General features: G+C 42.8%; 2 protein-coding genes across 2 annotated transcripts in view; one reads left to right on the plus strand and one right to left on the minus strand.

Annotated features, from left to right (window-relative positions):
• KIF15 (kinesin family member 15) overlaps positions 1-9,640 on the minus strand; it is a 71,205-nt gene extending 61,565 nt beyond the window's left edge. Inside the window, exon 1 of the mRNA XM_004760834.3 lies at positions 9,453-9,640. Within this exon, the coding sequence (XP_004760891.1) occupies positions 9,453-9,471 (19 nt within the window). The 5' untranslated portion in view covers positions 9,472-9,640. The remainder of the gene's footprint in view (positions 1-9,452) is intronic.
• A 24-nt stretch (positions 9,641-9,664) lies between these two features.
• KIAA1143 (KIAA1143 ortholog) lies at positions 9,665-14,675 on the plus strand. Its single transcript, XM_004760832.3, has 3 exons — positions 9,665-9,839; positions 13,262-13,406; positions 14,307-14,675. The coding sequence occupies exons 1-3, from the start codon at positions 9,732-9,734 to the stop codon at positions 14,519-14,521; spliced, it is 468 nt and encodes a 155-aa protein (XP_004760889.1). The 5' UTR covers positions 9,665-9,731; the 3' UTR covers positions 14,522-14,675.
• Positions 14,676-15,677: the final 1,002 nt, after the last annotated feature.

A 15,677-nucleotide genomic window follows, 5' to 3' on the forward strand; every position in this document is an offset into this window, starting at 1 on the left:
TTCAAAGGGGCAAGAATCAGGGGTACTTGCGTGGCTCAGTTGGTTAAGTGTCTGATTCTTGGTTTTGGTTCAGGTCATGATCTCAGGGCCATAAGATCGAGCTCTGGCTGAGTATGGACCCTGCTTAAGATTCTCCTTTTTCCGGACAACTGGGTGGCTCAGTCAGTTAAGCATCTGCCATCCGCTCAGATCATGGTCCCAGGGTCCCGGGATTGAGTCCTGCATCAGGCTCCTTGCTCAGCCCGGAGCCTGCTTCTCCCTCTGCTTGCTGCCTCCCTGCTTGTGCTTTCTCTCTCTCTCTCTCAAATAAATAAATAAAAATTTTAAAAAAAAATTCCCTTTTCTCCCCTTTCCCTCCCCCTCAAAAATGGGGGGTGGCGAAGACAAATTTGTAGGACAGTGTTCCAGGCATTGTTCAAAACAGGGCAATCAGCTGGTATTCCTGAAGTTTAAGAACTAAATGTGGTCAGGGAAAGAGGGAAATAAATCCCCACCAAAACCAGTGTCGTCAGGGTTACTGTGGGCATACCTGAAGCTGGGCTTCTCTGAGGAGCAACATCAAAGGCTTAACATTTTGAGAGGAAAAGAGATGTCACTAAAATGAGCCAGTCAGTCATTAAACAAACAAGCAAATAACAACCCCCCAGAGGACAGAGAGACCCGTATTCAAAGTTGCTACAGTATATTATCTAAGATGTCAAGTATCCAACAACAACAACAACAAAAAAGCAAGGCATTCAAAGAAACTGGAAAGTAGGAGCCATGAAGCAGGAAAAGAAGAAAAGAAAAGAAGCTAGCAACAGAAACTTCCTGTCAAAAAAAAGAAAGAAAGAAACTGCCTGTCATAGCATCCAGATGTTGGGAGACTTCAAAGCAATCATTATAAACATGTTCACAGAACTGAAGGAAATCAGTTTAAATTAAAGCATTAAAGGAAGGTATAATGACAATGTCCCATCAAATAGAGAATAAAGATAGACATTATTTTGAAAAATTGCAACTCTGCAGTTCAAACAGTACAATAACTGAAATAAAAATTCACTAGAAGGACTCGAAAGCATACATAAACCAGTAGAAGAAAAAATGAGCAAACACAAAGACAGAGCAACAGAGACTATACAAGCCAAAGAACAGACAGAAAAAAGGATGAAGGGAAGTAAAGCAAACCTCAGAGAAAATGTGGGACACCATCAAACACACCAATACACATGTAATGGGGAGCTCCAGAAGGAGAAAAAAGATAAATAGCAGAAAACATTTCAAAGATGTAATAGCCCATAAGACAGTACAAATGCCTATTTTTTCCTCCTTTCTTCTCTTAATTGATTTTTGAAGTTTTAGAATGTATATAATGTATTGTTGCTTTAAAATGTACACAATGGGGATGCCCGGCTGGCTCAGTCGATGCAGCACGTGACTCATGATCTCAGAATTGTGAGTCTGAGCCCCAAACTGGTTGTAGAGATTACTTAAAAAAATAAAATCTTTAGGGGCACTGGGTAGCTCAGTGGGTTAAAACCTCTGCCTTCAGCTCAGGTCATGATTCCAGGGTCCTGGGATTGAGCCCCACATCAGGCTCTCTGCTCAGCAGGGAGCCTGCTTCCTCCTCTCCCTCTCTCTCTGCCTGCCTCTCTGCCTACTTGTGATCTCTATCTGTCAAATAAATAAATAGAATCTTTTAAAAAAATAAATAAATAAAATCTTTACAAAAAACAAATAAAATAAAATGTACATAACATATTGTTGGGTCTACAATATATGGGAATGTAATATACATACAAGGTGGGTAAGAGCAAAGCGGTGGCCAGAAGAAGGAACTAAAGTTGGCAAAATAATGATTATAGCAATACACTGTTGGGTTTATAATGTTTAAATGTAATATGTTTAACAATATATCAAAAATGGGGTGGGAAGGAATAGAACTATATAGAAGTAATGTTTATGTCACTGGAATTAAGCTAAAATAAATCTGAAGCTAATTTTGATAGGACAAGCATGTTAAACCCTAGAGCAACCATTAATATAATAATTTTAAAAATCCCAAAAGAAAGCAGTAAAGGAGGAATAGAGGAATATAAATGATGTGAGACACATAGAAAACAAAAAGTAAAATGACACATGAAAATCTAACTATACCAGTAACATGTGAATGGATTATATAGCCCAATTAAAAGGCAGAGACTATGGGGCGCCTGGGTGGCTCAGTGGGTTGAGCCTCTACCTTCATCTCAGGTCATGATCCCAGGGGACTGGGATCGAGTCCCGCATAGGGCTCTCTGCTCAGCAGGGAGCCTGCTTCTCCTCATCTCTCTCTCTGTCTGTCTCTCTGCCTATTTGTGATCTCTCTCTGTCAAATAAATAAATAAAATCTTTTTAAAAAATAAATAAATAAATAAAAGGCAGAGACTGCCCGACTACTTGACAAAACATGTTCCAACTATACACTACCTACAGGAAACACACTTTAGATTCAAAGATAAAAATACACTAGAAGTAAACAATGAAAAAAAGATATCTCACTCAAAAGGCAACCACAAGAAAGCTGGAGTAGCTACACTGGTATTAGACAAAACAAATTTTCAAAAACCACAAAAAAATGTTGATAAGGAGATAAAAAAGGACATTTTATAAAAATACAAAGGCAATCCTTCAGGATGGTAATTCAGATGTAAACATATACTCACCCAATACCAGTTTACCAAAATACACAAAGAAAAAAATGGACAGAAAATTTGGGAGAAATAGACAACTGAACAATAACAGCCAGAGACTTTACTATGCCACTCTGAATAATGAAGAGAGGAGTTGTTACTTGGGGCTGGTGGGGAGTAGAGAAGTGGGAAGAAAGAGGACTGAAGGTATAACATTTCTTTTGAGGTGAAGAAAATGTTCTAATGGACTATGTTGATAGTTGCACATATCTATGAATATACTAAAAACATTTTACATTTTATGTGGGTGAATTACATGGTATCTGACTTACATCTCAACCAAGCTGTTAAAAAACTGAATACAATGACAGATCTGGTTCTGGAGAGAAACAACTATAAAATAGATATAAAATAGATTATTGGGACCCTGCATAAAAGTAAAATATGGACTGTGGATAACTGTTAGAAAACAGTATTATATCAATGTAAAAATTTCTTTTTTTTTTTAAAGATTTTATTTACTTGACAGAGAGAGAGAGAAGGAGATCACAAGTAGGCAGAGAGGCAGGCAGAGACAGAGAGGGAAGCAGGCTCCCTGCTGAGCAGAGAGCCCCATGGGGGGGATCGATCCCAGGACCCTGAGACATGACCTGAGCTAAAGGCAGAGGCTTAACCCCCTGAGCCACCCAGGCACCCCTCCAATGTAAAATTTCTTGATTTTGATCACTGATTAGCCAACAGAATACTCCTATTCACAGAAATTACTCACTGAAGTATTTTGTGGTAAAGGTATCCATTTTACTCTCAAATTGCTAATAAAAATTATGTATAGAGGGAGGGTGAGGGAAGAGGGAGAGAGAATGATAAAGCGGATGTGGCAAAATACAAAATGGTTAATATGGGTAAAGAGTATTATGCATGGATTATGCATGTGCTACTCTCACAATTTTGCTGTAACTTTAAATTATAGCAAAATGAAAAGCTATTAAAATAAATAAGGATAGGTACATATCATAACAAGTCAGTCCTCTGTTCAAAACTCCACAGTGGTTGTCCATCTCAATCAGAGTTAAAAGGCAAAGTTCTTTTTTTTTTTTTTTTTTAAGATTTTATTTATTTATTTGACAGAGAGAGATCACAAGTAGGCAGAGAGGCAGGCAGAGAGAGAGGGGAAGCAGGCTCCCCACTGAGCAGAGAGCCCAATGTGGGGCTCGATCCCAGGACTCTGAGATCATGACCTGAGCCGAAGGCAGAGGCTTAACCCACTCAGGTGCCCCAAAAGACAAAGTTCTTAGAACCGCCTAAAGGAGCCTACATGATCTAGTGCACCTGCCTCCCCCATGACCACCTCCACAACTCCTTGGAGTGTAGAGTAATTTCCTATTACACTCCTTGTTGCACTTCAACCAAACTAGATTTCTTGTTTCTAGAACAAGTCACACTTTGGGACCTTCATGCATGCTGTAAAGGCATCCACGCACGCTTCTGCCTGGAACACTTCCTCCGCCATTTACTTAAGTATTGTCTTCTCAATAGGGCATTCCATGACCTCGCATTATGGGAAACACCAGCTTATCTCCCTACCCACCCACCCACCTATCACCCTAACTCCTTTCCCTGGCCCTATTTTCCCCAAAGGACTGACTGCCATCATAATATATATTAGTCTACTCTCTTTCTCTTCCAAAATAACTGTAAAGCATTGTCTAGAGCAGTGCCTGACACACAGTGAACAGTCAGTAAATCTTTGAATGAATGAATACTAAGAGATCAGAAAAAAACCCTTAATTTCTATTCTTTCTATTGTTTATTTATATTCTTCCTTTCATAGCAGAGAGGCTCAAAGTAAATTTTTGCCACTGAACAACTGCTCTGGAAACCACCCTTTGCAGCTATACCCTCAAGCAAATGAATGTCTGTGAAGTGAAATAGATCAGATTGTCCAATTCCCCACCTGCCCTTCAACTCTCTACAAGAGTTGGCAGCAAAGAAAGAGTCCCTCTGTACTTTTAGCAAAAATAAAAGCAAATAAGAATGCCAGAATACGAAAGGAAGGCTTTCATGTTAGGAAAGCTTAAGTCTGATCCTTATGAAGAGTTGGGGAAAGAGGAAAACAGAGATTAGAACAGATGATGTGAGCAGGGGTCACATATCCTGACAGCAGAAAAGGTAAGCAAAAAATACAAAGGCTTGAGTCAGACAAGTATTCACATAGTTCCAGAGGTTGTAGGGGGAAGAAGTTCAAAACACACTTCTACACCTCAGCTATCTAAAGGCAGTGTACCACACTATGGGGCACCTGGGTAGTTCAGTTGGCTAAGCGTCTTCCTTTGGCTCAGATCATGATCTCAGGGTCCTGGGATCGAGCCCTGAATTGGGCTCCCTGCTCAGCATGGAGTCTGCTTCTCCCTCTGCCTCTGCCCTTTTCCCCAGCTCATGCTCGCTCTATAATAAATGAAAGATCTTTAAATATTAAAGAAAAATAAAGGCATTGTACCACACTAAAAGCAGTCAACCTTTAATTCTATATAAATGATGAATAAGTCATCTCTTTATCACTGCTGTGGTATGAATGTTTGTATCTCCCCAAAATTCATATGGCGATAGCCTAAACCCCAGGTTGTGGTATTAGGAGGTAGGGACCCCTGGAAAGTGATTAGGTCTTGAAGTCAAGGCCCTCATGATTGACACTGGTATCCTTATAAAAGACCCTCTAGGTAGCGCCTCCCTTCCACCATGTGAGATTATACCAAAAAGAGAGCATCGGTGAGGAAGTAAGCCCTCACCAGACACCAAATACGCAGACACCATGATCTTAGACTTCCCAGACTCCAGAACTGTGAGAAATAAATGTCCACTGTTTAAAAGCCACCAGTTTATGGGGCGCCTGGGTGGCTCCGTGGGTGAAAGCCTCTGCCTTCGGCTCAGGTCATGATCCCAGAGTCCTGGGATCGAGCCCCGCATCGGGCTCTCCGCTCAGTTGGAAGCCTGCTTCCTCCTTTCTCTCTGTCTGCCTCTCTGCCTACTTGTGATCTCTATCTGTCAAATAAATAAATAAAACCCACTGAGACCCAGACTTGCGCTTAAGGCCATGATGGAGTAACAGACTGGATTGACTGCCCTGTCTTAAGTAACTAGGAAACTGGGAAAAAACACACAGTAAGTTTCAGACACTGGACAACAGACAGCACAGTCAAGTGGCCCCGAGAGTGGGAAACAAAGGCAGTGAGCCCTTCTAGTTGCCCCAGCTCAACTGCCTAGAGATTCCAGTCTGAAGCGGAGGGAGGGGATTCCATATAGCACGTGGTGGTCTAGTCAAGTCGAGAAGATACCGGATGAACATGTGTTACAACTTTTCTGTAAACCTAAATTACTCCAAAATGAAATGTTTACTAAAGAAAAGAAAAAAGCCAAGTTAGTAAGCCAATAGTGAGATAAAATGAAACCAAAAATTACACAGAGGTGGATAGTTCTAGCATTAAGCCTAATTGAGTTCTGAGGCAATGCTGTCACCGAGAAATGCTGCCGTTTGCACCCAGGCATTCAGGATCCAGAGCTCATACTCTTTTTCTTTTTTTAAGATTTATTTATGTATTTATTTGACACAGAGAGAGAGAGAGAGAGAGAGATCACAAGTAGGCAGAGAGGCAGGCAGAAAGGGTGGGGGAAGCAGGCTCCCTGCTGAGCAAAGAGCCTGATAGGGGGCTCGATCCCAGGACTCTGGGATCATGACCTGAGCCGAAGGCAGAGGCTTAACCCACTGAGCCACACAGGCGCCCCCAGAGCTCATACTTTTAACCCCCTCAGTATGCTGTATCTTAAGCAAAGGATAAACAGAATACAAAAATTCATCATGTGGCTGCTGCCAAAGGTTGACACAAGGGTCCTTCATTGTAAAATTCTTTTAGCTCTGAGGTCTTCGATTCAGCTACTTTAAAATATGTTGAGGAATATTTACAGCAGCTTTATTCATAATCATCCATCTAGAAACCCAAATGTACATCAAAAGAGTAAACAAATTGTGGCATATTACCAGGATGGAACACTCAGCAGCAATGTAAAAGAATTACCTGCTGCAGATGACATATAAGCAGTGCTCAGATAAGCTTCAGTAGAAAGCCAAAACAAAAAGATAAATACTGTACCATTTACATGATAGGCAAAACTAGTCAACAGTGATGGAAATCAGTATAGTTGCTAACTAGGAAGGATCCCAGGAACTTTCTGGGCACAGAAATCATTTTTTTTTTTAAGATTTTATTTATTTATTTGACAGAGATCACAGGTAGGCAGGGAGGCAGGCAGAGAGAGAGGAAGGGAAGCACGTTCCCCGCCGAGCAGAGCCCATTACGGGGCTCGATCCCAGGACCCTGGGATCATGACCTGAGCCGAAGGCAGAGGCTTTAACCCATTGAGCCACCAGGTGCCCCACAGAGATCATTCTATTTCTTGTTCTTGGTGGCAGTGACAAGAGTGTGTATTCATATGTAAAATTCATCGCATAGGACATCTGGATGGCTTAGTTAAGCGCCTGCCTTCCGCTCAGGTCAGGATCCCAGGGTCCTGGGATAGAGCCCCTTGCTCAGCAGGGAGGATACTTCTCCCTCTGCCTGCTCCTCCCCCTGCTTGTGCGCTCTCTCTCTGACAAATAAAAATAAAAAACCTTAAAAAAAAAAAATTTATCGGGCGCGTGGGTGGCTCAGTGGGTTAAGCTGCTGCCTTCGGCTCAGGTCATGATCTCAAGGGTCCTGGGATTGAGTCCCACATCGGGCTCTTTGCTCAGCAGGGAGTCTGCTTCTCTCTCTCTCTCTCTGCCTGCCTCTCTGTCTACTTGTGATCTTTCTCTGTCAAATAAATAAAGAAAACCTTTAAAAAGATAAAATGAGGGGGCGCCTGGGTGGCTCAGTGGGTTAAAGCCTCTGCCTTCAGCTCAGGTCATGATCTCAGGGTCCTGGGATCGAGCCCCGCATCGGGCTCTCTGCTCAGCGGGGAGCCTGCTTCCTCCTCTCTCTCTTTCTACCTGCCTCTGCCTGCTTGTGATCTCTGTCAAATAAATAAATAAAATGTTTAAAAAAAAAAAAAAAAAGATAAAATGAATGGAAGTATTTTAAAAAAAATTTATCACATGGTATTCTTAATATTTGTGTCCTTTGCTGTATGTATATTAATCCTCAAAAAGCATTATTTTTTTTAAGTCTTCCTGCTGTTAAAAAAAAAAAAACATAATGTTTTACTCTGCAGTCTAGATAAATACCTATGGAACATTTAACCAAATATGATTAAGTTCAGAAACAGAACCTTAAACTTAATTTCATTAGGATTGTACTTCACATTCTCATTTCTCCGATTTCACAGTCAGCAACCCATGGGGCACAAAAGTAAAAGTTGTGGACAGCACCAGCTGAGTTCCCCAATGCAGGCTCCAGATCTCTGGACTGCTGGGAAAGCACGCAGCACAAACATTCACGCAACATTCCCAGCACGATGGGATGTCATCAACCTCAACATTGCTTATAGACTGCAAGAACAGAAGAGTTCCCCATGGAAACAATCATTTTCACACATGGGAGTTATCAATACCCTTGTTCTCATCACTTCCCAGAAAGTGATGTACACAGGCCAGACAGAGTCCTTTAACAGACAGTGACATACAAACATCACTTTCCGTTATGTAAGCAGATGCTCTAATTATATCACAGATATCAAATTCTCTTGTTCGAGTCCAGATTTGCAGAATACTGTAGTTGTGCAGGAACCCCGGTGCACATTTCAGTCCAAAAACTTAAAAATTTTTGTGCTACTATTCCCTGCATACTGAAAATGACGACAAGAGAAACATTTTAGGCGGAAAAAGAGAGCACGGTGAGTAGGCAGTGAGTAGTGTGATGACCTAGACAGTTAATGAAACAACAAAGACATCGGAACACAATTACAAATGACTGCTTGAAGCATTAACATTGTCGAAAGTCTCCTTAGAGCCCCAAAATTCAGTTTCTCCAACCTAACACAGGCCTCTCCTCATTACCAAATATTACCATTCACCGAGATCCACCGAATTAGCTCAAAATCGGCTTTAAAAAACAAGATTCCTTAAAGGATTAGGAAACGTAAGAGACGGAGCACGTAAACAAGAACGGCAAAAGACTAAGATTTTAGTGAAAAATAAGGGTTTAAATTTAGTGAGGTTTTATCAAAAGCGAAAACTGGCAGTGCTCCCCTCCAAGGAAGAAACCGACGGGTCCCCTTGAAAAGAAAATAGGGATTTGTGATAACCCTGGGCTTATCTAAAGAGATTCGAAAGCAAGCCCTCCAGAAGAGAAAGATGTGCTTGGAACAGGAGTAAGTTCTCCCCTTCAGGATAGTCAATAGTGTGGAAATACGCAGAAGGTGGTGAGAGCCAGAAGGAGCGGAGAACCTCAGGCAGGGGTAAGTACAGGCAGCCCCACTCGGGACACCGGAATAGGGCAGCGACGAAAGAGCAGAACCGAGAACGGGAAGGAAGAAACCTGCAGGTCCCGGGCGCAAGCTCCTGCAGGAGGGCTCTCTGGTTCACCGCTCAGCCCAAGCGTCTACCACTGTGCCTGGCTCGTGACACGGGCCCAATACACAGATGGAAGGGAAGACAAGTGTTCCAGCCAAACACTGTCTGTCTGGGGGACACAGAGATCCCAAACGCCCCGCGCCGCTCAGTCCGCTCCTGCCCTTCACTCCCAGCCGGGAACCCTGGGCGGGGAGGGCCGCCCTTCACTGCTGTATCTAGGGGCCGGGACGGGGTCATGAAGCCCGGGGGTCTTTACTTACTTTTGCAGCCGGGCGCCATGGCGCCCTCACCCCTGAATCCCGAGACCAGCGCACCGGATACCCTCACTTCCAACCGCGCTAGGCGCCGAGATTCCGCCCGCTCAAGATGGCCGCAAATTTGAATTTGGCGCTCGGGTCGAACGTTGACGCCAGCAAGGAGGCCGCCATGTTGCCCGGCCTCTGGCCAGGGGGCGTGGACGACGTGACGTCACGAGTAGGCGCCGTCGCCAATGTACCGTCACCAGGCGGCTCCGAGAGCCTGTTTTCCCCCGAGCAGCTATGAGCAAGCGGAACCAGGTTTCGTACGTGCGGCCAGCCGAACCGGCGTTCCTGGCTCGCTTCAAGGAACGGGTCGGCTACAGGGAGGGCCCTACCGTGGAAACCAAGGTGAGCCCAGGCCAGTCGCGTTATCTCAGAAACGCCTTTCCACTTCCGGCTTCTGTCTTGACTTGGAGGCTGGGCAGTGAGGGATCCCTCCTCTCAACCTGTGCCCAGCCCAGAATCCAGATGGGCCTCAGTTCCCAGGCTGGTCTTCAAACAGGTATAGTTTGGTATGCCCAGGAAGATGTTTGTCGTTTATCTTAGTGCTGTTGTGTTCTTGGAAATGACTTCACCCCGGTAGAGCGCTTTGTCCCTGGGAGATGGTTAAAGGATCACTTTTCTCTCTCGTATTATTTGCTAAACCCAAAACCTATAGTTAGCAGGGTGAGTGGTAACTTAGTCCTGTGTTCCAGATAAAGAAACAGAGGCCACTCGATCAAATGATCTGATGTCCTAAGCCTGGAGTCCGGAGCATCTTTGGGAGAGTGCCTTGGATCCTTTTTTTTTTTTTTTAAGATTTTATTTATTTATTTGACAGAGAGAGAGATCACAAGTAGGCAGAGAGGCAGGCAGAGAGAGAGGGGGAAGCAGGCTCCCCGCCGAGCAGAGAGCCTGATGCGGGACTCGATCCCAGGACCCCGAGATCATGACCTGAGCCGAAGGCAGCGGCTTAACCGACTGAGCCACCCAGGCGTCCCGCCTTGGATCCATTTTTATGCTTTGTTTTTTACCGCCCCCCCGCAAAAAAGCATATTTAAGAATATCCTGGATCTAGGGGCGCCTGGGTGGCTCAGTGGGTTAAGCTACTGCCTTTGGCTCGGGTCATGATCTCAGGGTCCTGGGGTCCTTCTGCTCAGCAGGGAGCCTGCATCCTTCTCTCTCTCTCTCTCTCTCTCTCTCCCCGCCTACTTGTGATCTCTCTCTCTCTGTCAAATAAATAAAATCTTAAAAAAAAAAAAAAAAGAATATCCTGGACCTAAGAATAGGAGCTTCAGGAAAGAGCAACACCTGGACAGTTTAGGGATGAGGATCCGTGGGAATCAACTTCCGAGCCCTCCCAGGGTCCAACTGGTTCACACCAAAACCTGCCCTACTTCTTTTAATGGGAAGAGACTGTTAGGCTTAGGGATTGTGTGGCTAAATAAAGAATTATTTAGCACTCTGTGTCTAGTACTTTCACTAATACCCACTCCTCAAGTCACTTAGAGCTTAGTAAAGGAAACAAGATGGACTTGTGTGAAATTACTCAAGCCAGTGAGTATGTGCTAAATCCAGACTTTGTGCCGAGCTCTGAAAGGACAAAGAGATCGATCTCCAAAATACTGTATTCTTTTAAAACCTTCCTTCCTGCCTCCTCTCTGCCCTCACAGGTTACACTTGTGTGAACCTCTTCAAAAGCCCTCCGAACGTTTACTTTTCCTCTGTGTTTCTCTTCACTTTGCCCATATCTGGGGTATTCATCATTTTGCAGTGCAACTACTTGCTTTCCTGGGTATCTCCAACACTAAACCTAACTCTCGAAGTTAGTATCTTAATCTTTCTGTATTTTCCCAGCACCTGGCACAGTGCCTGGCACCAGGTAGTAGGTGACCATTTGTATTGACTGTGCTTATCAGGCAAGACCTCACGGAGGAAGGGCTACTTAGATTGAATTTTGAAAATGGGTAAGACAGCAGGTAGAGATGGGAGGAAGGATGGATGAAAGTGTAGAGATAGTGAGTCCGTGGGGTACCTGGCTGGCTCAGTCAGTGGAGCATGTGACTCTTGATCTCAGGGTTGTAGGTTGGAGCCATACATTGGGTGTTAGAGATTGCTTAAAACTAAAATCTTAAAAAGAAAAAAATGATGGTCAGTCTTGGACTGTGTATAGAGGTGATTGAGGAACTGTTGGGGGGGAGACCACATGGCCTATTCAGTAGCCGACAAGGAGCCATTTTTGGGTAGAGATAACATGATCAGGGAGTAACTGATTCCTCAGGCCCCAAAACAGTGAGAATGACTACGAGGATGAGGTTTGAGGAAAGAGACATGGATTTAGCAATGAGGAGAATATGAGACCTTTTTATCGTTTGCTTGAGGTCCTTGTGATGATCATGTGTACATAGTTAACACCCTGAAGATTCTAGCTTGGAATGCTATTTTAGGAGAACTTGGGGTGGGGGACTTTCCAATTCATATCAGTGATTTAGACTGACTGACTTAATTAAGAGACTTTTCCATAGAGGGTTAACCCCTGTTTCTGTGTTTGAGAAACCAGCGTTCTAGTGATGTGCTAACAAAAAGAAGAGTTTCATGGGAAATGATTATATAATTGAATTAAATGTCCTTATTCACGTTCTTGAGTGTTAATTCAGGAGTGGCTTTGAACAGTCACTGTTTCTTTGACCATTTCTCTTATTTTCTGGCCAGTCATAGAAACAAAAAGAGAGGAGCAGAATTAGTGATTCTCAAGCTAATGAACCCGAGAATTTTTTTTTTAAAGATTCTATTTTTAGGGGTGCCTGGGTGGCTCAGTCGGTTAAGATCTGCCTTTGGCTCAGGTCATGATCCCAGGACCTGGGATCAAGCCCTGCGTCGAACTCCTTGCTCAACAGGAAGCTTGCTGCTCCCTCTGCCTGCCGCTCCCCCTGCTTGTACACTCGCTCGCTCTCTGACAGATAAATAAAATCTTTTTAAAAAGTATTTTAAATAGGTAATTCTATGTTAATAGATAATTCCTAGGCATTATACAAATATATTTTTGAGTAAAAAAGTTGGAGGGGCCTTTTATGGTATCTGTCATTTTTCAAAATTCTGAATCAACTGGCCAAAGGTTAACCCTTGTTACATATATATACTGAATACATGGTTTCTATTGGTATTCTCTGTGCTTTTTTATGTTGGGGAAATTTCATAAAGAAAAGAAAGCAAGTCACATAGTACTATGTACAATGTTCTGTTTGTATACAGAATGTTTTCTATACTTTCTCATTCTTTATACACTTAGAAAACAGCTGAGAGGATGCCCACCAAACTGAAGCCCTTGGAAGGGAAGAGAGATCATCAGAGGTGGGGGAGAGACATCCTTTTACTTGCTGCTTTCTCTACTTTGAGGTTATTTTTTTTTTTGGTCAGGCTTTGAGAAGAGATGGAAGTGAAAACAGTTGATGAGAGCAGAGAGAACAGTTGTGGTTCAGCAGACCCTGAGGAGGCTGGGAATGCTCGCAGTCCATGAAACCAAGGCCCCTGCCTCTGGGAACTGCGTGCTGGGGTCCTGCTGTGAAGGAAATTAATCCCTTTGGGCAGGCACTGCAGGGTAACTGGCCAGTAGACCTCTTTCCGAGAGTGGCAAGGTTAGGCCCTTAAGAGTTACTTGAAAATTCTTTGCCAAATATATTTATTGATTCAAGTTACCCTTGTCAGTCAGTCATCACAGTGTGTCACGGAGATAACAGTTGTATTTGGTTCAAGGTCAGCAGCCTCTATATTGTGTTTGTGTTTTCTCCTAGAGAATCCAGCCTCAGCTCCCAGAGGAAGATGGTGATCACAGTGACAAAGAAGATGAACAGCCCCAAGTGGTGGTTTTAAAAAAGGGAGACCTGTCAGTTGAAGAAGTCATGAAGATTAAAGCAGAAATAAAGGCTGCCAAAGCAGGTATGTCCGAAAGTAATCTGGTTTTTCTAACCATGTAGAGAGCCTGGAATATGAAATTGTCGTATATAATAGTATGGTATGTTCGAAGGAGAGAGTCCTAGGTTCAACCTTGGCTTTAACTCACACCAGGTATGTGATCCTCAACGAGTTATTTCGCCTCCCAACCTCAAGTACCTCATCAGTAAAATGGGGACTTACAATGGTACCTATCTTATTGGGTTGTTATGAGGATTAAGTGCAAATTTAAATTAAAATATCCTGTTTTCGGGATGCCTGGGTGGCTCAGTTGGTTAAGCAGCTGCCTTCGGCTCAGGTCATGATCCCAGCGTCCTGGGATCGAGTCCCACATCGGGCTCCTTGCTCCGCAGGGAGCCTGCTTCTCCCTCTGCCTCTGCCTTCCACTCTGTCTGCCTGTGCTCGCTCTCGCTCTCTCTGACAAATAAATAAATAAAATCTTTAAAAAAAAAAAAAATCCTGTTTTCTTAAAAAAAAAAAAAAAGATGATTAGGTTTACACATCAGTCAACAGAGGTGTATTTAATAAGTGCCTGAGGTGAACTATGCTATATGGTATAGTTTTCATGTTTCCTAAATACTTATTACATTGCTTTAAGGAAAAATGCTGGAGTTCCAAACAATCATTTTTCATAATACATAAAAATACAGCCTGATTGTCATTCATTGCGGACTGGCAATATGATGGACTGCTTTAGGAAATGAATTTTTATTAAGGGACTGCATGTCTTGTGGGTGTAGCTAGAAAATAGAAACAGTGGAGAAGGCTGGACTGAACTGACTCAGAACATCCTTAAATGCCATCTGAGATGTTCTTGCCATTGGAGTCTCTAATAAAGACAAAATAATGAGAGAAAAAAGTTCCTTAACTTTGTTTTTGCTGCAGATGAAGAACCGGCTGTAGTTGATGGGAGAATTATGTATCGAAAACCGGTCAAGCGTTCCTCGGATGAAAAATATTCAGGTCTAACAGCAAGCTCGAAAAAGAAGAAGGCAAATGAAGATGAAATAAATAAGCAGGACTCAGTTAAAAAGAACTCACAAAAGCAAGTCAAAAACAGTTGCCTCCTTTCTTTTGACAATGAGGATGAAACTCAGTAAGTGTAAATATTTTGGACTTAAGTCTTCCTTAAGAGTATATAGGTTGTTTTCTAAAGTAACACTTTTTTATTTCTATTTAAAGATGACACAAATTCATTATAGAAAATTCACAGGGGCACCTGGGTGGCTCAGTGGGTTGAAGCCTCTGCTTTCCGCTCGGGTCGTGATCCCGGGGTCCTGGGATCGAGCCCCGTGTCGGAGCCTGCTTCTTCCTCTCTCTCTGCCTGCCTCTCTGCCTACTTGTGATCTCTGTCTGTCAAGTAAATAAATAAAATCTTTCAAAAAAAAAAAAAGAAAATTCAGAAAAAAATGAGTATGATAAAAATTTTATCTATCAATACTCCTTTGACATGAGGCTAACTCATGTAGATATTAACTATTATTAACATTTTGGAACTCCCATGTGTGGGGTATATATGTATGTAAATTATATTTTTTAAACAAAATTGAGATTATTTTGTGTATGTTTTCTGTCCTGCTTCTCACATGACATTATATTCTGAGCATTTTTCCAGACCGGTAAAATTCAGAAACTTAATTGCTATAGAGGATTTTGTCATTGAACAGAGCACCTATTGCATCTTCATTAGCAGAAGCCCACTTTCGAGGAAGATGATAATATGCCTAGTTAAGAATACCTCCCCAGCTCCTGCTAAAGGTAGCTATATCACAGCTCTGGCAATTTGAGAAATAAAAATGGATCTTGTACAAGTGAGCTTCCAACACAAGTGTCTTGACAGAAGAGAGGATCTAATGTATAACATGGAGACTGTAGTTAATACACTGTAGAAAAGAGAGATACAAGTAGAAGTCTGCTTTATAAAGCTACAAGGTGTTTGATACAAGAAAGCAGATCTGGCAAGCTTGAACCTTTGTCCTTCTGTCTACATCCTGCTACATCCAGGAGCACATACATGAAACCTAGGAGTACTAGGTGCTCTGTTTTCTTTGGCCTAAGGAAGGCAGATCCTTTCTGTGGCTGGTTTAGTGGAAAGACTCAAAGCACTTGGATCCTGATAGCATGTTTCAAGGAGCTACTGCACCACCCACGGACTGCCAACCTCAGGACTTGATACATGAGAATAAACCAAAAACTGTAGTCAGTAATACTGCTTGCTGACACCTGAGAATTCAATGTCTCCTGCCCTCCTATTCC

The sequence above is a fragment of the Mustela putorius genome, unplaced genomic scaffold, assembly GCF_011764305.1.
Source record: "Mustela putorius furo isolate JIRA1106 unplaced genomic scaffold, ASM1176430v1.1 tig00000095_pilon_pilon_pilon, whole genome shotgun sequence".
Taxonomy (NCBI): domain Eukaryota; kingdom Metazoa; phylum Chordata; class Mammalia; order Carnivora; family Mustelidae; genus Mustela; species Mustela putorius.